The 24,853-nt window shown below is 37.9% G+C and overlaps 1 protein-coding gene across 2 annotated transcripts in view; it reads right to left on the reverse strand.

Annotated features, from left to right (window-relative positions):
- The window catches only part of MTFR1 (mitochondrial fission regulator 1), a 53,566-nt gene that overhangs the window by 20,966 nt on the left and 7,747 nt on the right, over window positions 1-24,853 (reverse strand). The window contains exons 2-3 of one of the 2 annotated variants that reach the window (XM_069466448.1): window positions 18,244-18,386; window positions 9,093-9,191 (exon numbers count right to left, since the gene is read on the reverse strand). In XM_069466448.1, the coding sequence (XP_069322549.1) occupies window positions 9,093-9,191; window positions 18,244-18,309 (165 nt within the window). In that variant the 5' untranslated portion in view covers window positions 18,310-18,386. The remainder of the gene's footprint in view (window positions 1-9,092; window positions 9,192-18,243; window positions 18,387-24,853) is intronic. The other variant, XM_069466449.1, reaches the window with a different exon arrangement.

Raw genomic sequence — 24,853 nt, forward strand, 5'->3', positions numbered from 1 at the left:
GTCAATATTCAAACAGATAATCAGCTAATAGGAACCTTATACAACTTAAATTGGACATTACACCTGATCTCAAGAGGTTTAGAACTCTGGTAATATTCTGCCCCTACCCAATACTAAAACAGAATGGTACCTAAATTCTCTGTAACACTATAATAGGGAAATCCTATGTGAGTTATGTGGAGATCCTTCAGGAGGATGGTCCCCAAGCCCTGCGGAAGCTTCTAAAAGAGATAGGATTTAACGGGCTGTTTTGTACACGTGTAGAAGTGAGAGAAATCCTAAGATTACAACCTGAATGGTTCATGAAGATCAATCTGATTATAACCCTTTGTTTAGAAAACAAGATTTTGTTTCATTACAGTGACTGTTAATAGAAAGTTAAGGTATATTTAACACTAAATCTAGTTTCGACTTTAAGACTTGTACAAAAATTGCTGTTTTCTACCAAAATACTTATAAAAGGAAACAAAATATTACTTTTCTTAGAATATATACTCAACGAAATATAAGTTAACCCATTTTCAAGATATCATAAATGGTAATTAAGGATTAAACATATTTCTCAATTTTATATCTATAATACCACATACATTAAACACAAAACATTGCTTTTTGCATAAACCTTAAAAAACACAAACCATTCCATGGACTTAGTTTACAATCTTATTTAAGCATTATTTATGCTTAGAAATAATACCATACCTATAACGTGCTCAATGAGATGAAAATGGTCATGATACTGTCAAGAACCAATTCCAAAATTGTTAAGATCTGTGTCATTTCTACTTGACATCTTGTCCCACAAAACAAAGGAGTTTTGACATTTAAGTCAAATTCATTAAGAAGACAAAATAAAACTGAAAAGACATTTTTTTCTAAAAGACCATACAAGGTGTTGCTGAGGGGAACATTCACTGAGTGACAGAAGCATAGAATGGGAAGGACAATTTCCAAGACGACCCACTTAGCAAAGTCCAAACCAAGAAGTCAGTGCTGGCAACCGGCACAGAAGGTAAGAGGTTCTTGGAAGTACAATTTAGACAGCACTACTAACATGCATGGATGACTGATGAGAAGTTTGAAAAACAAAAGAGCAACTTACTTAAGGTTCCCAGAAAGGTGCTGTCCTACCACAGCTATTGTTAGTAGAAAAGGAAAAAAACAAGTGAAAAGATAGAAAACTTTTTCCAAAATCATATTTTATTCAGAGCAAAAATTAAGTAGCAGCATTATGTTTTTACTGGCTTTAAGAAGTTCAATTTAACATTTGAAAAAATTTAAGTTACTCAAAATTCAATTATATTTTAGGAATCTCACTAAAGCAATCTTAGTGTATTTAAAATGTTCTAATAATGTAAAACTGTACCAAGGAAATCAATTCATTTAATTAAATGCAGATCCCTGGTCATCTAGTGGCTAGGACAAAAAAATGCAGAAGTAAAATACAAACATACAACAGTTGAAATACTTCGAATAAAAATATTAGAAGCACTAGCTCTGTCCTCTTGTGACTTTTCATAAAATAAACACACTGGTACTGGGAACTTCTCTGCCAGGAATAATTGTAAATAAACAAAAAACTCAGTCTCTTCTACCACCATTTGTTTATAGCCAAATATAATACATGTACTTACTCCTAAAAGCAAAAGTAGTAACCTCTAGCTTTTTACCTACATAGGACTTAACTTACTCCTCTTTTTCTACCAATTGCTATCACTGTAAGAAAAATTAAAAGCAGAATTTCTATATTTTAATACAGTATAGTGACATTGACACCAACTGGCCAGGTACTATAGTATACCTGTATAAAGAACATTAGTCTGTAGCTTGATGACATATAATGGGGGCGGGGTGGGAGGAGGGTAGAACACTACTAGCCTGAAAGACGTGGAACATCAAAACAAATAAATATCCTAGGCCAGACTCAGCCACTGATATTTCTGAATGATATGGTCACTTTTAAAACAAAATTTTTTTAATTGACAAGTAAAAGTTGTACATATTTATCATGTACAACATGTTGTTTTCAAATATGTATACATTGTGGAATGGCTCAATTGAGTTAACATATGCATCACTTCACATACATTTTTTTTTTTTGTGAGAACACTTAAAATCCACTCTCTTAGTGATTTTCAAAATATATTATTAACTACAGGCACCATGTTGTACAACAGATCTCATGTGCTCATTTTTTACAACTGAGTATTATTAAAAGTTTCTACTCAGCTGGGCGTGGTGGCTCACGCCTGTAATCCTAGCACTCTGGGAGGCCAAGGCAGGTGGATCGCTCGAGGTCAAGAGTTCGAGACCAGCCTGAGCAAGAGCGAGACCCCGTCTCTACTAAAAAAAAATAGAAAGAAATTATATGGATAGCTAAAAATATATATATATATAGAAAAATTAGCAAGGCATGGTGGTGCATGTCTGTAGTCCCAGCTACTCGGGAAGCTGAGGCAGAAGGATCGCTTAAGCCCAGGAGTTTGAGGTTGCTGTGAGCTAGGCTGACGCCACGGCACTCTAGCCCGGGCAACAGAGTGAGACTCTGTCTCAAAAAAAAAAAAAAAGTTTCTACTCATAACACCCAAGAAGGGTGGAAAGATAAGAAAAAGGGGAAGGCAACAGACCAGAGAAAGAGAAAGGAAAATGTGTGTATGTCCCTGAAAATAACCTTGGAGAGTAACACTATCCCCGAATGGTCACAAACACTTGTTATCAAGTTAGTCTTGAAACTACTATTCCACACTGCCAAATTTATAAAACACAATACTTGTAGCTGGATTCGGCAAACATTAAGGGGCATTTTATAGCTAAAAATATCAAGAAAAGGACATCCCATACAGTATGACATCACATGTTAGCATATTCCAGATTACCAATAGTAATTGAAAAAACAGGGTTAAGTTTAAGTTGTATTTTAAATCATTAATTTAGGTATAGAGTTTCAGATGGCTCAGACATCAAAGATCACTATCCCACATTACTAAGTCTCCCACTTCACTAGTTCCTGACAGACTGGCCTTCTCTTAGTTTCTCAGACACTAACTTCTATCTGCCTTAGGACCTCTGTCAGTGCTATTCTTATTCTCTCTGCACACAATACTCCCCCAGCCTCTACCGCTGTCCTCAACCCTGCAGAGCTGGCTCTTTCTAACCCTTGTCATTCCTTCACAGAGGCCTTCCCTGACCATGCTGTTATTCTCCCCAATGCTATACTACCCCTTTTATACACCGCATTTATTAGAATATAAATTATACATTTATTAGCATATTTACTTGTTTAATATCTCTCCCACTGAATCATGTAAACAGTAAGGGCAGACCTATAACTCTATTTTGTTCATCCCTGAAAAGCAGCATCTAGCATAAAGTATAGATTTCAAGTTTATTTGCTAAATAAAGAAAAATGGGCCCCAACAAGTGGTCATTTCACTTCCAGATTTAATTATGGTGTCTGAAGTTAAGTGAGACTTATTCTTTACCTGTCTGGTAACAGAACATGCCTTCCACCACCAACTCCAACCACCACTCCTCACAGTCCAAGAAAATAGCCTGGGGCAGGGTTACCAGACAGAAAAGGGTAGTCCAGACCAAATTACACAGAGGCCTGTCAGTTATAGAGTTGGGATTCAAACCACTATACCACACAGCCAAGTCCCCCAGCACAGGGCCTTAAGTTTTTTGTTTGTTTTTGTATTTTTAAAAATTTCTCTTTACATGAGTACTAGTACACCAGGAAATTGTTTTTTTAAGTGTAGTATTTATTATCACAATAAGCCATGCTTACATTCTAAAAATTCACCCCAGAAGTGCTCTAGAGATTACTTTCACAATTGCCAATAGATAATATGTTACTGCTTTAAAGAAAACCTTCTTTAGCAAAATACTAGAACACAACTCTGTCTGAGGTCCTCAACCTTAGCTGCATAAAATGATCCTTAAGAGGTTTTAAAAAAAAATAAGCACATGGCCAGGCATGGTAGCTCACGCCTGTAATCCTAGCACTCTGGGAGGCCGAGGCAGGTGGATTGCTCGAGGTCAGGAGTTCAAGACCAGCCTGAGCAAGAGCGAGACCCTGTCTCTACTAAAAATAGAAAGAAATTATCTGGCCAACCAAAAATATATATGGAAAAAATTAGCCGGGCATGGTGGCATATGCCTGTAGTCCCAGCTACTCGGGAGGCTGAGGCAGTAGGATTGCTTAAGCCCAGGAGTTTGAGGTTGCTGTGAGCTAAGCTGACGCCACGGCACTCACTCTAGCCCGGGCAACAGAGTGAGACTCTGTCTCAAAAAAAAAAAAAACAAAAAACAAGCACATGAAATTCAGTGTTAGTAAGCCTTATAGACGACCTGTATGTGTTTTTTGCAAGGAAGTGGGGAGGGCCTATAGAACCACACTGGAAGACGAGATATGAGCATGAGTATTTTTTATTTTTTTAAAATTCCTAATGATTTGAGAATGCATCCAGTGTTCAGAACCACTGCAAATCAAAACCTCTCACCCCATTGCTCCCAACCCCTCAGAATTTACTGCTTTTGCAAGTCCCTCCATAATCTGTATTTTCTTTTGGTGTCACGAATCTACAATAAGAACTAGGAGACAAAAGAAGGGCCTGTTCCCCCAGTTTGTGTTACTCTGGGTTCCTACCTCCAAGAGGGAAGGGCCACAATACTCAAACACACAAAATGCTCATGGCCACATGTATAGTTGTGACCCAAGGCTGAAACGCACGTAAGTCAAAGGTGGAAAAGGGCCAGGGGAAGTTATTTTTCTTCAATTAAAGTAAATGTGAGGAGTCTAGAGATCCTGTTTTGAGTGTAAAATAGCCAACTCATTCCCAGTGCCAATGAAGTACAGGGGAAGCCAATAAAACCTATGAGATTATAGACAGGTCTTCAAAAAACATAGCAAAGAAACATTTATTGGTTGTCTTTAATATGCTTTTTACATTTTTTACCTCATTTTATTCCCAGTACAATAGTCATTGTGCCCATTAACTAGATGAAGGTGCAACTAAATGTGTGGGTCTGTGTTCTGATTTGTGACCCTCTAAATATATAGAAATCCAATTGGTAAAAAGAGGGAGTTAAATTAGAGAATTGAATAAGATAATTTGCTCTGCAACTGTAAAATGGCCATAACAATAATAAGAACAAAATCATCACCACCAGGAGCACTTCTGTTGTGCACTCCCTGTGGATCAGTTGTTATACTCAGGACGTCACATGGATAATATTGACTAATGTTCACAACACCAAGCAATGTGCCTGTCTCCTATCATTTACATAGGAGTCTTCCTACAGGTACAGTGAAAAGATGTTGTGATCTAGAACAGTGGTCTCCAACCTTTTTGGCACCAGGGACCAGTTTCATGGAAGATAATTTTTCCACGGACCAGGCAGGTAGGGGAGGGGTGGGGATATGGTTTCAGGGTGATTCAAGCACATTACATTTATTGTGCAGTCAAACGTCTCTGCTAATGATAATCTGTACTTGCAGCTGCTCCCCAGCACTAGTATCACCATCTCAGTTCCACCTCAGATCACCAGGCGTTAGATTCTCATGAGGAGCACACAACCTAGATCCCTCACATGTGCAGTTTACAATAGGGTTCACACTCCTATGAGAATCTAACGCTGCTGATCTGACAGGAGGCAGAGCTCAGGCTGTGGTGCAAGCCATGAGAAGCAGCTGTAAATGCAGATGAAGTTTTCCTCGCTTGCCTACTGTTTCGCCTCCTGCTGTGTGGTCTGGTTCCTAACAGGCCACAGACTGGCCCCAGGGTTAGGGACTGCAGATTTAGAAGGAAAATATATACACATTTTACATCTATATGAATATATAAATACATATAAAGTATTTTATATATATGTATATATGTTATTATTTTTTAGAGACAGGGTCTCACTCTGTCACCCAGGCTGGAGTGCAGTGGTGATACTGTGCCCTCAAACTCCTGGGCTCAAGGGAGCCTCCCACCTAATCCTCCCCAAATAGCTAGGACTATAGGAGCATGCCACCACGCCTGGCTAATTTTTTTTTTTTTTTTTAAGAGATGGGGTCTTGCTATGTCACCTAGGCTGGTCTTGAACTCCTGGGCTCAAGTGGTCCTCCCACCACGGCCTCCCAAAATGCTGGGATTACAGGCATGAGCCACCATACCTGGCATAGAAGGAATATTCCAAGGTTTAGATTTCAGAGGTGAAACTATTTTGAGGGTGACAGAATTGAGCTGTTGCCAATGATGTGGGTACTAGGAAAGGAAGTGAAAGTCAACAGGAGAAGAGAAAGCAACAAAAAAAAGGAAGCTATATTTCAGATGCGTCTCCAAAAGACACTGAAATCACAGGGGGCAATAGGAGACTGCTTTTGAGTACCTAACTCCTGTTTGTAAATTGACCTCTTGCATGTCCTATTCTCAGTTTAATCTATTTCAACTTCTATCTCCTTAATATGGCCTTAGTATCATGATGTCTACTCGCCCTGGGCCCCATAGTGGTTACCCAGTCTCAGACTGTCTATATTATTTACCCATGTCAGAGTCCTAGACAGCTCAGATACATTCCAAATCAATTAGCTTCCAAAAGAGCCATAAAAATAGCAAACAGACATTTTCAATTATATTACTCTAAACTACATCCTCTATATTTTTGGAAGATGCTATATTTTTTATATTTCTGATAGACAAAGAAAAAATAGAGATATAGAGGAATAATAGCAGATTTAAACATCTAAGTAGTAGACAAAATACTCACTTTAACATTGAATTTTTAAAGACTCACTATGCCTGGAAATAAAAATCTCACTATAAATAAATGGCTTCCGTCTTCCACTACATTCTCAAGTAGGTCATCAATGTTTCCCTTAACTTACTCTTCTTCTTATGTTAATTCATTTATTTTCAAAGACAGTTTCTGTACTTAATCTAATACTCTTTTTCTGCTCATACCCTCTTTAAGTGGCCAGTAATAACACTGAGAATGAGAACCCTCCCAAGTAAATGTATTTGGCTCTCGCACATTAGTCCGGTGACTGCCAAGGTAGATCTGGGCTGCAATCAGAACTCATTAGATATCTCCACACCCTTTCACGTATCTCTAGCTACATGCACACAAATGCCCAAGCAAGTTTTCCTGCAACTAGTACGTTAAATATAAAGAAAATTTTAGTGGCAATGAGCAATCAGAAAAAAAAGTTAATAAGCCTTAGTTAACACAGTAAGTTAATTTGAAGGAAGTTGGCAAATAAAGCAAACAGTAATTCATGTCTAAATGAACTGAATTCTTGGAAATTGTATTGGAGAGACTTACTACCACAGATTTCTTCATTTTGATTATATTTTTAAAAAGTCTAGGATTTGATAAAAATTTAATTCTTGGAAAGTTCCAATCATTCAGTTTCTAGATTGATGCACAAAACAGTCAATCTGCAAGCAGGAATACGAACACAGCAATGAACAACCTGTTAGTCAAACTGAATAAATGCTATTTCTACCACTTATTTAGAAAGAGATTTTTTTTTTTTTTTTTTTTTTTTTTTTTGAGACAGAGTCTCACTCTTTGCCTTGAGTAGAATGCCACACTGTCAGCTTAGCTCACAGCAACCTCAAACTTCTGGGCTCAAGCAATCCTCCTGCCTCGGCCTCCCAAGTAGCTGGGATTACAGGCACACACCACCACGCCCCGGCTAATTTTTCTATTTTTTGTAGAGATGGGGTCTCGCTCTTGCTCAGGCTGGTCGTTTTTTTTTTTTCTGAGACATAGTCACACTTTGTTGCCCAAGCTAAAGTGCCATGGCGTCAGCCTAGCTCACAGCAACTTCAAACTCCTGGGCTCAAGCAATCCTCCTGCCTCAGCCTCCTGAGTAGCTGGGACTATAGGCATGTGCCACCATGCCTGGCTAATTTTTTCTATATATATTTTTAGATGCCCATATAATTTCTTTGTATTTTTAGTAGAGACGGGGTCTTGCTCTTGCTCAGGCTGGTCTCAAACTCCTGAGCTCAAACGATCCACCCACCTCGGCCTCCCAGAGTGCTAGGATTACAGGTGTGAGCGACCGCACTGGGCTGCTCAGACTGGTCTTGAACTCCTGAGCTCAAGCAATCCTCCCACCTCAGCCTCCCAGAGTGCTAGGATTACAGGCATGGGTCATCACGCCTGGCCTAGAAATAGATTTTTACTTCAATTTACCAGGAGAGGTGATTTATGAGTACAACATGATATCAAATAGTGTGCATGGGCACTTCTGAACTTCTGAATGATGAGTTAAATACCTGTTCCACATGCTAATCTATTATTTAAAATTGGTATAGATATCTGTTGAGTTTTATATTATTTAATGCTGAACTGAAATGTTTTGTCATATTACTGTTGTAGGAAATTATAAAAAATAAGAACAAAGCTATGTGATATATGTCTAACATTACAATAACAGTAAAAAACAAAAGCCAAAATAGAAGAAAATAGTAATATCTCCAAGCAAAGAGCAGAGCTGCTCCTGATTTGGCACTAGAAGAGAACACTGTACTAAGGCGTAAGCATTCAAAAGCTCTCCTAATTCAGGGTTTGACTATCACCTCATTGAGAGAACTAGAGTTACCTCATTGTCTTGACACTGCCATTGCCAAGGCAACGGATCCTACAGTTAATGCTGAGCTTGAAACCAATGATAGAGAAAGCAACTTGTATTCACAGAGACATATAAAAACAAACTCAGGGGACAGAGTGGCAGTCCAAAGAGGAAGGTGTAATGACAAAAGAAAAATAAAGCACTTGAAACTAACATAAGGCCTATGTTTAAGGTCACCTGGGAATTAACAACTGCTTAGCTTAATATGTGGTTCTAAATCCTCATATATGCATTCTTAAGAAGGATAAATGTCTTAAAGATCTTGAATAATCACTTCACAGAGGAACTAAAATTAGAAAGATTTTACTGTGGTTTTTAAGCCTTTTTTATTTTGATAGTGGCATCAATGGGAGAAAAGGCTCAAAAACAAAGAAAATACTTTTACAGTCATCTTGCTTATTTTATTTATATTTCTAATGTACATATTAATATAAAAATTTGAAATATGTAAGCACAGTACCTGAAACTGAACTCTTGGACACTGAATAAGAGATAAATTAGTTCCAATTTTCCTTACGATACTTCGAGATGAACCATATGGCTTCCCAGACCAAAGTACCTGAGGAAGTAGGAAAAACCAAAAGCTTAATTTTAAGACTTAGAGAACTGTTAACACAAAGCATTAGACAATTATTTGCAATGACATGCTAACACATTAATTATAGGATTGGAATCCTCTAAATGTTATGGGAAATAAGCTAATATTTCTCAATTGAAAATTAAAAAATATATAGCTCCAGTTGTTATTGCAATAAAGTTTAATGTAAGGTATTATATAATATTAAAATGAAGAGTAACTAGTAATTTTTAAATAATACTATATTTGGAGTAAAAACTTTATTTTCATCAGGTTTTCATACTATTCTGTAAAAGAAACACTATTTTGCCTCTCCTGGTATATTTTTAGTTTTAGAATTTAAATATATATATATATTTTTTTAAAAAATAGGCTACTTTTGCTGTAGTGGACTTTTCAAAACAATTCCAAATTAGTACGAAGTTTAGAATTTGAACGTGTACCATGCAGGGTGCTACATGTCGTTTGCTGCACTGCAGTGCCGGCCAAAGGTGAGTGGGGGCTGAAATCCAGATGCACTGCTCACTGAGTACTGCATTTTCTCGGGAGGCCTTGTCTCCAGAGGAAAGGTGCTAAATGGGCTAGTTAGCGGTGGCCCTAATGAGAATTTCTGAGGCGAAATCCTACTATACACAGGACTTTATGGTATGCTTAAAGCAAAAATAAAAACAAACTTTCAAAGCAGAAAGCAAACAAAAAACACACATGTAGAATGTTAAATCATTACAAACTGTACCTTGAACCTTCTCAAGTATATGATCTTTCCTTAAAGAGAAAAACTATCCTCCTGTTTTGAGCGCTACACCTGAAAGCCTGGACAGAAGAGGTAAAAGAAAGGTAGCATGCTATTAAAAGCACTTTTAAAAGAAAAGAATAAGAATGAGATGACCATTATCCTTAACTCACCAAGCTTTAACATTCAATTATATCCTAAAGACTAAATAGTATCACATCAGCCAGATATGGATTCTGAAGCAATGGACATCATCCCCTTTTTAAGGTCAATCAATGACCAATCTAACTTAAAGAACAGAATTACCCAAATACAAACAATACCATCAAGTAATTGGTCATTGTAAACAGTGATGGCTCTAAAACCTACCTCAAGCTAGACCTTTGGACCTTCTAGAAGCATGCACAACTTATAAAATGAGCATGGAAGCAATCTCATTTCTTAGATTTTAGCAACCAAGTCTAATTTAAGGATACAATATGAGTCAAAGTGGGGTTTATGGAGGTATATATAATGCCCCTGGCATCTGCCACAGCTTTTATATAAATTTTATCATATAACTTTGTTTCAAGGTTTTGCTGACTCTTACCTAGGATAGTTCCAGAAAGTACTATAATAAACTGGCTATAATAACCAACAAAAACTATAACTCTTGCTTTGGAAATATAAATTAAAAGGATAGTATAGATTGGAAAATGGGTCAGTAGAAAGATAGGAAGATATCAATATTAAAATATGAATAGTATACAAAAAATAAGAGGCAAAGTTACTCTGAAGCTTAGAATAAAACATCATTCACACCAATGATCATACAGAGGATTATCATACAAACAGCCTTAATACATGTGAGGGCTAAGAGAAGGAAAAACATCTGACTAGAGGAAAAAGGGAAGCCTCACAGTTCCACAAAGTCAACATAACAGCTCCCACTGCTCCCAAAAAAGAATGTGAGCAAATTCTAAAGCAGATAATATTTAAGCAAAGTTTTTACCTTATACATTTTAATAGATCTTGATCTTTTAAAAACAAACCCATAGGGCAAAAGTAACTATACCACTCAGTCATTTCTCTTCTTGAGTATTCTATTTCGTCATAAGTCAACATTCTCCTATGATGTAGCACAAATAGAATGCTATTTATTCATCATAATGTGACAATTACATAGTCTAAAGTGAATCTCTCTCTCTCTCCTCCAGTAAGCAAAGATCTTGCCTGAAGATGAAGAGGACAAAAAGCTCACAAAGAAAAATTTAGAAAAGATTTGCCAAGGTCAGGAACTAATGTTTCTGTGCCAGCTTTTAGCATTCCTTACTAGGCATGCTGCAGGGCTAAGTTTCAACTATTATCTTTCCATCTGTTTAATTATCAGAAGGAAAGAATACCAGGTGCCTTCTATAAGAGAAGTGGCCAAGGATACAGCTTTTAATTATAAGGAATAAGCAGACTATTTAGGTTTCTTCTACAAAGTTTTAAAAGAAGGAAAAGAACAGATTGCTTTATGTGATTATTTTTTTAAGCATACACAACAGACTAACATAATGTGATCTTCTGTTATTTGTACATTGCGTGTACTTAGCACAAAGAAATACGAAGCAAAGGTCTGTGTAAACTAATGACTGGAATATTTAGAAATAAGAGCCAGAACCTTTATTGGAATAGTAGGAAAAAGTGAGAGGAAAGAATAGCTAACTTCCAGGAACTCTAAAACTAGGTCTGACTACTTTTTTCTATTTTTTCTATTCAGCCCTCATGGAGGGGAAGAAATTATAAATGGCTGTGAAGAAACAGTAAACAGATGGTACTGCAAAGTCACCATCTGTGCACTGGGAGGCTGTGTGACCCAAGTGCATCTCCTGCCCTAACTTGTGGCTGAACTGTGTCTTGTCAGTATATTGGTTTAGAGAAGGGAAGACTTCCTCTAAAGATAAACTGTCATTAATATTTTCGTGAGATGTAAAAGAGAAGGCAGGGAGAAAATTGTCATTACTAGATAACTCTATTTCATTAAGTAATAAGACAATTCCACACCATTACGAAATAACTAAACAGAAAAACTATGCTTTGCTTTATCTATAAAAACTGCTTTTAAATAATCTAATAGTGAATCTGGTATGTGTGTGTACACACATGAATGTGTCTAATGATGACAGTCCATAACACTTAGCAACAGTGTTTGGAAGTGATGACAGCAAGGAGGATGACAACAGAAAAGCAATTTGCTCTTTTTTAACATTGTAAAATGCTACTGAGGAAGTGCTGATGTGTACAGCTAAAATGTGAAGCTGTCATCTGTCTTATCCATGGTGACTGTACTCAAGCTTTATGTGGTAATTCATTTGTTATAGACTAGTTTAATCTATAATATTATTTGAGGAACTATTTAGCAGGAAAAACTATAGATTTAATTCTAAGTAAACACATTTTTTGGCTGGGCACGGTGGCTCAGGCCTGTAATCTTAGCATTCTGGGAGGCCAAGGCAGGAAGGAGGATCACCTGAAGCCAGGAGTTCAAGACCAGCTTGAGCAAGGGCAACACCCCATCTCCGCAAAAAAATAGAAAAAAAATTAGCCGGCCACGGTGGCACACACCTGTAGTCCCAGCTACTTGGGAGGCTGAGGCAGGAGGATTACTGGAGCCCAGGAGTTTGAGGTTGCTGTGCGCCGTGATGACTCCACTGCACTCTAGCCTCAGAGACAGAACAAGACCCTGTATCCATAAGACATGTGTGCACTCGCATGTTATGTTTTTCAAGACAAACTATGTGATATTAATGCAGAGGTTCACATATCCCTGAAATTACACGCAAAATTGTGTATGTAGAAGAAAGGAGTGGATATCAGAAGATCAAACTCTGTAACAATTTTAAAATCCCTTAACTGAAGATTAACACTTCCCACGGTTCTCTTCTTCCTTCCTCTAGATTCCTAGCCACAGTCACATTCCTCTTGCAAAGTACAAAAGGAAAACCAGGGTACAATGTTTATGTACTACTATATTGCTATTATAAGTTAGATATTTGCTATTACTTTTTTTCAATATAAAATACTGAGATTAATCAGAATCACATTAGCTTCTCATTAGTCTTACTTTCTCTAGTTTAAAATCATTTTTGCCTAGGGACATAAATATAATAATAGATTGAGAAGAAAGTCTGGACATATGTGAATATATGATTTTTAATTCAAGCCAATGGTGAGGCAAAATGGAAGGCAGTGAAGCAAATCCCAGGCCATGGTAGCAATAGGCCTGGCTTCAAACGTCGCCTCTATCAATCGATTGCCTGTATAAAGCTGGCCAAGTTACTAACCCCTCTGTGTGCCTGTTTTCTCATCTATAAAATGGGAAAATATCTACTCCATGTGCCTATGAGCACTAAATGAATTAAAGTATTTATAATATGTCTTTAATAAACATTAACAGTCTTCTTCTAGAAGAGGTAGCAAAGTACACTAAAAAGAGGAAAGATTTTGCTATCAGAACTGGGTTCATATTACAGCTCTACCACTTATTAGTCAGGTAACTTTGATAAAGGCTAACCAAACATGCCGAACCTCAGGTTTCTCATCTGTGAAGAGTGTGTTCTATTGAACATGGACAAAAAGTTTGCATCATTTTTTTTAACAGCAGATAAAACATTAAAAAAATGAAGGCAGTTTCTGGCCTTGGAATGGTTTCAAGCACAGTATCAAATTCAATTACAGGCATACCTTGTTTTATTTCACTTTAATGCCATTTGCAGATAGCGCACTTTTAACAAAGTGAAGGTTTGTGGCAACCCTACGTTGAGCAAGTCTATCAGTGCCATTTTTCCAACAGCATGTGCCCATTTTGTGTCTGTGTGTGATATTTTGGTAACGTTTAAAATATTTCAAACTTTTTCATTATTATTATGTCTGTTATAATGACCTCTGATCAGTGATCTTTGACAGTAACCATTATAACTGTTTTGGGGTGCCACAAACCATGCCCACGTAAGATGCTGAATTTGATTGATAAATGTTGTGTGTGTTTTGACTGCTTCACTGACCAACTATTCCCCTGTCTCTCGCCCTTCTCTTTGGTCCTCTCTATCCTCTAAGACACAATATTGAAATTAGGCCAGTTAATAACCTTACAATGGTCTCTAATTATTCAAGTGAAAGGAAGAGTTGCAATCTCTCACTTTAAATCAAAAGCTAGACATGATTAAGCGTAGGGAGGAAGGCTCATCAAAAGCTGAGACAGGCCAAACGTTAGGCTTTTTGCATCAGTCAGCCAAGTTGTGAATGCAAAGGAAAAGTTCTTGAAGGAAATTAAAAGTGCTACTCCAATAAACACATGAATGATAAGAAAGTGAAACAGCCTTACTGCTGATATGGAGAACGTTCTAGTGGTCTGGATAGAATATCAAACCAGTCACATACAAAGGACACCTTGTGACAACAACAAAAAGAAAGAAAGAAAGAAAGAAAAAACAAAAAAGCAGCAGCCACAACATTCCCTTAAGCCAAAACCTAATCCAGAGCAAGGCCCTAACTCTCTTCAATTCCATGATGGCTGAGAGAGGTGAGGAAGCTGTAAAAAAAAAAAAAAAGTCTGAAGCTAGCAGAGGCTGGTTCATAAAAGTTGAAGGAAAGAAGCCTTCAAGATGAAGAAGCAAGGGCTGATAGCGAAGCTGTAGCAAGTTAGATAGAAGATCTAGCTAAGATAATCGATGAAAGTGGCTACACTGAATAGATTTTTAATGTACATGAAACACCCTTCTATTGGAAGAAGATGCCATCTAGAACTTTCATTACTAGAGAGAAGTCAAGCCTGGATTCAAACTGTCAAACGACAGGCTGACTCTCTTGTTAGACTGTTGAAGTTGAAGCCAGTGCTCACTTAACCATTCCAAAAGCCTAGGGCCCTTAAGGATGATGCTCAATCTCCTCTGCCTATGCTCTATCAAGAGATCAACAAAGCCTGGATGACAGCATATCTATTTACAGCATAGTTCACTGAATATTTTAAGCCCACTGTTGAGACTTACTGCTCAGAAAAAAAGAGTCCTTCCAGGCTAGGCACGGTGGCTCATGCCTGTAATCCTAACACTAGTCTAAGAGGCCAGGGTGGGGGGACTGCTTGAGGCCAGGGCTTTGAGACCAGCCTGAGCAAGAGCGAGCCCCTGTCTCTACAAAAAATAGAAAAATTAGCCAGGCATGGTGGCACGTGCCTGTAGTCTCAGCTACTTGGGAGGCTGAGGCAAGAGAATCACTTGGGCCCGGCAGTTAGAGGTTGCAGTGATCTATAATAACACCACTGCACTCTGTACTCTAGTGGGGAGACAGAGTGAGACTCTGTCTCACAAAAACCCCACATTTTTTCCAAAAGATCATTGCTCATTGACGATGTATCTGGTTACCCAAGAGCTGTGATGGACATGCACAGGAGGTTAATGTTAACACAACTTCCATTCTGCAGCCCCTGGTTAAAGGAGTAATTTCAACTTTCAAGTCTTCTTATTTAAGAAATTCATTTTTAAAGACTATAGCTGCCTTAGAGAGTGACTCCTCTGATGGATCTGGGCAATGCAGAATGAGAAACTTCTGGAAAGAATTTGCCATTCTAGATGCCATGAAGAACATTCGTGATTCATAGGAGGCGGCTAAAATATCCACATTAACAGAAATTTGGAAGAAGCTGGTTCCAACCCTCTTAGATCTGAAGTCACTTTAGATGTGATGAAAATAGCAAGAGAACTAGAATTAGAAGTGGAGCCTGAAGATATGACTGAATTGCTGTAATCTCATGATCAGACTTAAATGCATGAGGAGTTGCTTCTTATGGATGAGCAAAGAAAAGAGGTTTCTTGAGATGTAATCTACTCCTGGTAAACATGCTATGAAAACTGTTGAATGACAACAAAGGATTTAGAATATGCCATAAACTTAGCTGATAAGGCAACATCGGGGTTTAAGAGGATTGACTCCAATTTTGAAAGAAGTTGTACTGTGGATAAGATCACACGTCACATGCTACACAGTAATCTCTTGTGAAATAGAGTCAATCGATGCAGCAAACTTCATTATTGTCTCATGTTAAGAAATTGCCACAGACACCCCAACTTTCAGCAATCACCACCCTGATCAGTCAGCAGCCATCAACATCAAGGCAAGACCTTCCAGCAGTAAAGATTAGGACTTGCTGAAAGCTCAGATGATCATTAGCATTTTTTTTTTTTAGCAATAAAGTACTTTTTCATTAAGGCATGTATATTGTTTTGTTAGAGATAATACTATTGCACACTTCACAGACTGTAGTAAAGTATAAACATAACTTTATATGCACTGGAAAATCAAAAAATTTATGTGACTCACTTTACTGCAATATTTGCTTTATGGCAGTGATCTAAAACTAAACCCAAAATCTCTCCAAGGTATGCCTGTATATGTCAAATCATTGGGAATATATATATATACCTTTTTTAGAGTTAACATTCTTCTTAGGGAGAATATATGTTAATCATCAAAAGGTAGAGCTAAGAATGTTTCTTTTATTTTCAGGTGCCTAAAGGTAAAATCTTGGTAGACTACACCTCTATTTTTACTCTTAGGCAGTGAGCTAAACAATTTTGGAAATTAAAATAGAAAATAACCCCAAAAGATCAAATTGTTTTATGTTAGAAGAAAACTTGTTTTTATATAGATTTTCAGCTGATTAAAGTTGATGATTATATATTGGCCTCAATACATTAAAAAAAAAAAAAAGATCCTACTCATCCACTATTAGTAGGAAAGGCCCTCAGCTGTGATTACAATATTTTGAGCAAGTTAATCCTCTCTTAGCTGGTCCATTCCCTGATGAAAGGTACCCATTTTGCAGCTTAAAATGAACAAAACTAAATAAATGAACAAGCTAAATAAAGTGTTACCTGTATCTAAAACTGAATTCTGCACTTTGGCCTCAATGAGTAGTACCCTCATTAATCTGACTTAGGGTAGGGTGCTGGTGGAACAGCAAAAACATAGGAAACTATCCATTAAAATAAACATTATCGAATGTACCTACATCACACAAGCCACTGTGCTAGGTGCTTTAATACAATGTCATCTAAGCCACAGGCTAACGGTGCACCAGCAGTTCTTATCCCTATTTTGTCGATGAAGAGAATAACTGGCAGAGACAAATTTCAGATCCAGGGTTGTTGAAATTCAGGACCCACAATCTTTCAACTAAACTATACTTCTTACTAAAGTTACAATCAATAGAAATCATAAAGCTTCGCTTTTTGGGAATCATAAATAACAAAAGCTTCCCTTCTTTCTGAAAGCAAGAGAAAAAGAGAGAGCAAGAGAAATTAAAATGTTAATTCACCCGGTGTAGCCAAATAGTGGTAAATGACAAATGAGAAAGGAGGTACAACTGCACTAAGTTCAAAACATAAGAACATGTATCTGAAAAAGATGAAAACACCAACAACTTTACAAGTCATTTTTCTATTGCTTATCAAGCTAATACTCTCAAAATCATGCCGGTGTAAAGAAAGATAATTTTATTTGGCTCTCTGCTTTTATCACCAAAGAAAATATATGACCTTGGGGACTGGGAAGATTAAAAGTTCAGACAAACACAAAAAGTGAAAGTAGTGCATTAAAAAGTATACCTATATTCAAATTACATAACCTGTGTATACCTTTAATAAATAAAACATAATTCCATGTCATAGCCAGCAAAACATTGAATTTGAAAATGAAAAACAAATATTCTACAAAATGTGTTTGGTACAACAATTGCTCTAATAGTTTACAGTAGAGCTGAACAAACTTTATATATCAATAGAAAATGCTTATAAAAATGTCAAGATCAAAATTAACATCTCTGGCACAGAACAATCATATACTTAATTTTTTTCTTATCTATAGTGTTATATTTTAGGAGACATGACTTGCTTTTTACTTTGAATAATTGTGTGATAATCTGCATTATAACAGCATTCAATATTAATAATTCTACAACATTCAGAGTTGACAACTGTTAGGCCAGCATATTCTATTAAATGATTTCTCCATATAGTTAAGCTTTTTCCTCACTAATAATGAACACATTGGCTTTAATGGTCACACAGATATTGGTAAGTTTAGAACGTAATCCAGAAAGTTACTCCTTTACTTAAGATGCCGGGAAAAAAAGATTCACTTCTGTGATTTAAATAGTAAGCAAATTAAACTGTACACAAACATATTGAATTCAAGATGGTCATATATAGATTTCATTTTCTCAGAAAAAATTCTTAAAATATCTAAATGTCTGGATTTTGAAAATGAATTTTGAACACTCACCGATTGCATGCTTACTCCAACTTGTTGAAAAACCATCCTAATTAGGCGCTTAATCCAGCCAAGCATTTAGATGGCAAAGTCTCCCCAAATTTGCATTTCAAGTACTTCAGGCATACATAGCAGCACATGGTCCATAAAGCACACTGAAAATTTTAAATGCAAATACTAAAATGAAATAATTATTATTTAGAATCTGTACCGTCTGCATGTCTCACAAAGTAAGCCTAAAACATTTTAAAACTTCATGTGTAAACTAAGAGAAAACAAGATTCGATTGTGATCAGCTTGCTTAAAGTAACTAAAATTGTACAAGTTTTTTGTAGGTTTTTTTCCTCCCCAGTCAGGGTTCTTAGTTGGAAGCAACAAAAACCTACTTTGGCTAATTTAAGTAAAAAACACATTCATGAAAAGATATTTGGTGGAAAACAATCGTCAGCGAACCCAATTTATAGGCTACACAGCTAGGAAAGACCTTCAAAACTACAGCAGAATTGGTCCTAGGAAAACACGACTGCAACGGCTATTGCCACCAATGACAGAACAGGGTCTACGAGGTTCTTCCTTTTCTGTGTCACCAGCTCCTGAGTTGCTGACCCTACTGGGGCAATTGCTTGACCAAGTCTAAAGCTCATATACAGCAAAAGGAAGGCTGGGCCAGCCATGGTAGTTCATGCCGGTAATCCCAGCACTTTGGAAGGCCCACACAGGAGGATCGCTTGAGGCCAGGAGTTCAAGACCAGTCTGGGTAAACACAGTGAGATCCAGTCTCTACAAAAAATATATAAAATAAACAATAATGGCCGGGCTCGGTGGCTCACGCCTGTAATCCTAGCACTCTGGGAGGCCGAGGTGGGTGGATCGCTCGAGGTAAGGAGTTCGAGACCAGCCTGAGCAACAGCGAGACCCCCGTCTCTACTAAAAATAGAAAAAAACATATCTGGCCAACTAAAAGTATATATAGAAAAAATTAGCTGGGCATGGTGGTGCATGCCTGTTAGTCTCAGCTACTTGGGAGGCTGAGGCAGTAGGATCGCTTAAGCCCAGGAGTTTGAGGTTGCTGTGAGCTAGGCTGATGCCACGGCACTCACTCTAGCCTGGGCAACAAAGCGAGACTCTGTCTCAAAAAAAAATAAAAATAAAAAATAATTAGCCAGGTGTGGTGGTGTATGTTGTAGTCCCCAGATACTCAGGAGGCTGAGGTGGAAGGATCGCATGAGCCCAGAAGTTCAGGGTTGCAGTGAGCTATGATTGTGCCCCTGCGCTACAGCCTAGGCAACAGAGAGCAAGAATCTACCTCCATGAGAAAAAAAAAAAAAAAAAAACAAGAGGGAGGCTGGCAAATCAAGTATCTGCTACAGAAACAAATAGGTTCTGCCTCCCACCAAAAATCATAAAGGAATTCCAGAAACACAGAACAAAAATTCAGATTCCAGAAGGCCAAAAATAATGACCAAAATCCTTTTACACTCACTGGTACCATAACATCCCTGCCACCCACTCTCTGTCCCCCCATCAATATATTGTATATCTAATAGAATTAAAATGTTAACTTGTATAATATAGATGAACTCAGTGCAAGTGTTGATCTCCAATGAGATAAGGAGTTTGCACCAGAATATAAACCAATGCATTGCTCCCTCATCAAGAAAATCTCACTAAAAAAAAAGAAAACACTGAACAAAGCAGTATGCTTTGTGATATAACTGATTTCCATTTTGATGTAAGCTCCTTATTTCATCATGACCAGAAGTAGTGTGTGGTCTACAATTTTGAGAAGAATTTTATAGACAATCACAGAGAATAGGGAGAAAATAGTAAAGACACCTCAAAGATACCAGGCACTGGGTGAAAATGAACTGAAAAGAGCCAGGCCCTACTGACAGAAGTGTGGAAAGGAGAATGAGCATCACAAATAAAAACGAGCAGTGACGGAGGAAGCCAGAGACAGGAATGAGTGTAACAGGATGTGGGTTTAGATGAGAATCTGAGCCAAAAGCTTATGCTGGGTAAAAAGGAAAAAGGGATCAGATTAAACAAACCTGGAAACCAGGTAGAAGAGTTTGACTCAGTATGGTAGAACAGTTACTTTAGAGTCTGCTGAGGCCAGGCGCTGTGGCTCATGCCTGTAATTCTAGCACTTTGGGAGACCAAGGTGGGAGGTATTGCTTGAGGCCAGGAGTTCAAGACCACCCTGAGCAAGAGCAAGGCCTCCATCTCTACAAAAAGTAGAAAAATTAGCCAGGCATGGTGCCATGCACCTGTAGTCCCAGCTACTCAGGAGGCTGAGGCAGGAGTATCACTTGAGCCCAGGAGTTTGAGGTTGCAGTGAGCAATGATGACACCATTGTACTCTAGCCTGGGCAACAGAGCAAGATTCTATCTCAAGGAAAAAAAAAAACAAAAAAACAAAAACAGAATTAACTAGACTTGGTAAAGTGGCTGGCTAAAGCCAGGTACAGTGGCATGGGCCTATACAGCATAGCTACTGGGGAGGCTGAGGCCAGGGACAGCCTGAGACCGGGAGTTCAAGGCCAGCCTGTGCAACACAGCAAGACCTTGTCTCTTAAAAAAAAAAATTATTCAAGTGGCTGACTAGAGGAACAAAGAGGGGGAAAAAAATCAAATGATCCCAAGGTTCTGAATGGAGATAATGGAAATTATGGCTGTCAGATACGGAAATGTTGAAGAGTAAAGCTCTTTAATGAAGATGAATCTAGGATGATAGAAGTGTATCTAGGTGAAATTATGTAGTAGAGTACTAAACATTGGCAGGAATATATATTTATTGATTACTATAAAATGTCCATGACTAGATCTTTGGTCAGACAGACACATTTTAATGTTATCAAGATCTATTATTGGCTGTAGAAATAAATCCTCTGAGTTAATGGGAATAAAAAGAGCCAAGGGCCAAAAATAATGTCAAAGTTGAAGATGACTGGCAAAAAAAGTAGGCAGGGAGAAATGATAGTTTTATGTGGAGTTTGAAAACCTATCACTTTTTTTAAAAATCGTATCATGCTATATAACACAGAAAAATGCACAAATTTTAAACAGCCAGCTCAACAAATTTTTATACATGTGTATACCTTTGTATTATAGCAGTTCCAGAACTCAGTCAACATCTACACCTCACCTAGCCAACAACTTTTACAACCATATATTAGTTGCGCCTACTGTATGTACTCTTTTGGGTCTGATTTCTGTCATTCAACACCGCCTGTGAGATTCATTCACATCTTTGGTGAATCACAGCTCTTTCTAATTGCTAAGTAGTATTTCATTGTATTACTATAATTTACTTATTCATTTTACTGTTTGTGAACATTTGGGTTGTTTCCAGTTTTTAGTTGTTACAAATGAGGTGCTAAGATAATTCTTGCACACAGAATAGTAAGGTACACGTAAACTTTTTTTTTTTTTTTTTTTGAGACAGAGTCTTGCTCTGTGGCCCTGGGTAGAGTGCAGTGGCATAATCATAGCTCAGTGCAACCTCAAATTCCTGGGCTCAAGCCATCCTCCTGCCTCAGCCTCCCGGGTAGCTGGGACTACAGGCGCCTGCCATGACATCCAGCTAATTTTTCTAGTTTTAGTAGAGACAGGGTCTTGCTGTTACTCAGGCTGGTCTCTAACCCCTGAGGCTCCAGCGATCCTCCTGCCTCAGCCTCCCAGAATGCTAGGATTACAGTTATGAGCCACCGCCAGGCCTCATTTCTTGAGTGTTCTCTTGAGTACCTGAGAGTAAAATTACTAGATCATAAGCAATATATAGTTGTAATGGCAACTGCCAAACATTTTACCAAAGTTGTTATGTAATTACACTCCCACAAGCAATTAAGAGAGCTCCAGGTAATCCATATCCTTGTCAATATTTGGTACTATGTTTTTTTTTTTTTTTAATTTTAGCAATTCTAGTGTTTTGTTCACGTTTGGAGGGGCATTTTGTCGTCTTTTGTGAAGTGTCTGTTTAAGTCTTCATTCATTTTTTAAAATATTTTTTAAAGCAGTTTTATGTTTACAGCAAACTTGAGTGGAAGGTACAGGGATTTCCCACTTAAGCACAGTCTCCCTACTATCAACATCCCACACAACAGTGGCATATTTATTATTATATAATCAATGACCCTACATTGACACATCATTGTCACCCAAAGCCCATAGTTTACATTAGGGTGCACTCTGGATATTATACATTCTGTGGGTTTCAATAAATGTATGACATGTATCCACCATCATAGTATCATATAGAATAGTTTTATGGACCTAAAAATCCTGTGTTCAGGCTATTCATCCCCCTCCCCACAACTCTTGGCAATCACTGATCCTTTTATTGTCTCCACTGTTTTGTCTTTTCCAGAATGTCATATAGTTGGAATCATACAATATGTAACCTTTTCCAGATTGGCTCCTTTACCTAGTAATATGCATTTAAGGTTCCTCCATACTTTTTCATGGTTTAATAGCTCATTTATTTACAGTGTTAAATAATATTCCGTTGTCTGGATGTATCACAGTTCATTTATCCATTCACCTACTGAAGGACATCTTGGTTGCTTCCAGGTTTTGTTTTGAGACAGGGTTTCACTCTGTTGCTCAGGCTAGAGTGCAGCAGTATCATCACAGCTCATTGCAACTTCAAACTCCTGGGCTCAAGTGATCCTCCTGCCTCAACCTCTGAGTAGCTGGGACTACAGGTACCACCACACCTGGCTGATATTTTTATTTTTTGTAGAGACAGGGTCTCACTGTTGCCCAGGCTGGTCTCACACTCCTAAGCTCAAGCGATCCTCCCACGCTGGCCTCCCAAAATGCTAGGATTACAGGCATGAACCATCATGCCTGGCCCCAAATTTTGACAATGATGAACAAAGCTGCTGTGTGCAGGTTTTATTCATTTTTTTTAAATGGATAATGTATTAGTCACAGTTCTCCACAGAAACAGAACCAACTGGATATACATAGACAGACCCCGTAATATTCTGAAAATTAAAAACTAAATTTAAAAAAAAAGGTGGGGGGAATGACAGGGATGCTGGGGAGATGGTTTTGGGGAAAAAAATAGATACATAGAAAGAGATTTACTATAATTGGTCCACATGGTTATAGACCCTGGAAAGTCCCACAATCTGCCATGTGTGAGCAAGAGATCCAATAGAGTTAATGGTGTTAAGTCCCAGTCTGAGTCCAAAGGCCTGAGCAAGGACCTCCTCTGAGGACAGAAGATGGATGTCCCAGCAGAAGTAGAGAGCAAATCTGCCCTTTGCCTTTTTGTTCTATTCAGGCCCTTAAGGGATTGGTGATGCCTTATTCATTCTACAGATCTAAATGTTAGTATCTTCCAGAAACACCCTCACAGATACACCCAGTAATAATGTTTTACCAGTTATCTGGGCATCCCCTATCCCAGTATAGTTGGCACATAAAATTAACCTTCTCAGATAGTTTTGTTTTGTTTTTTTGAGGTAGAGTCTTGCTTTGCTGCCCTGGGTAGAGTGCAGGGGCGTCACTGTAGCTCACTTCAACCTCAAACTCCTGGGCTCAAGCAATCCTCCTGCCTCAGTCTCTTGAGTAGTTGAGACTACAGGTGTGTACCACCACACCCAGCTAATTTTTTTATTTTTTGTAGAGACGGAGTCTTGCTCTTGCTCAGGCTGATCTTCAACTCCTGGCGTCAAGCAATTCTCCTGCCTCAGCCTCCCAGAGTGCTAGGATTACAGATGTGAGCCATTGTGCCCAGCCTTTTTTTTTTTCCCCCCCAGCTGTTTGAAAATTATCTTTATTTGCTAGGAAGAGATGTTTCTTAAGTCTGGACAGAGAAAAAGAACACAGAGCACTGCCTTAGAAAAAAAGAGATGAAATGAATTAACTCCTATAAAATAAGAAGAGAGGGCAGGATAGAAAGCTCAGCAAATACTTGCAGAACAAACAGAAAAAAATAAAGGGCACTGAGAAAAAATAATCAATGAAGTCTTAATAGTAGAAAAATGAGAGTGGTGTTGTCACCAAAATAGAACAAAACAGGAAAAGGAAAATTCCAAGAAAGGTAATGGACCTTGTTAAACACAGAAGGGAGGTAACAAACTTGGTGGCCTCCTACTGCCATCCTTTCCTTCAGACTTCACTGCTTTCTGGAGCCTGTTTGTCAGTAAATACTCCCCAACTTCAACATACTCACTTTTGAGCTCTCCCGGCCCTCTCCCTCCCTTAACTGAATCTTGGCTTACCTTTAGGATACTGCTTCTCCTACTGCTACAGCCTTCTCAAAGGCTTGCTTATTCTCCTACACTTTATGTCACTGCTGTTTCCTATCAATTATTTCTCCAAGATCTTTTAAAAACCCTTCCGCAAAGGCAAAAGTACCTAGAGTGCAGACAACTTTCTATTTCTTATCCTGGGATGTCATTATATGGGTGTTTGCTTTGTGATAATTTATTGAGCTGTACATTTTATATTTGTGCATTTTTCTGTGTTATACTTCAAAATAAGGTTTAAAAGAGATTACTAAGAACCAGGCTGCATTTTGTTTTCTAGGGTCCAGATGAGTGAATATATATATACACACACACATATTCAACTCCTAGAAATTTTATGAAGATAGTATAGGCTTATA

This window comes from Eulemur rufifrons, chromosome 3 (genome assembly GCF_041146395.1).
Source record: "Eulemur rufifrons isolate Redbay chromosome 3, OSU_ERuf_1, whole genome shotgun sequence".
Classification (NCBI taxonomy): Eukaryota; Metazoa; Chordata; class Mammalia; order Primates; family Lemuridae; genus Eulemur; species Eulemur rufifrons.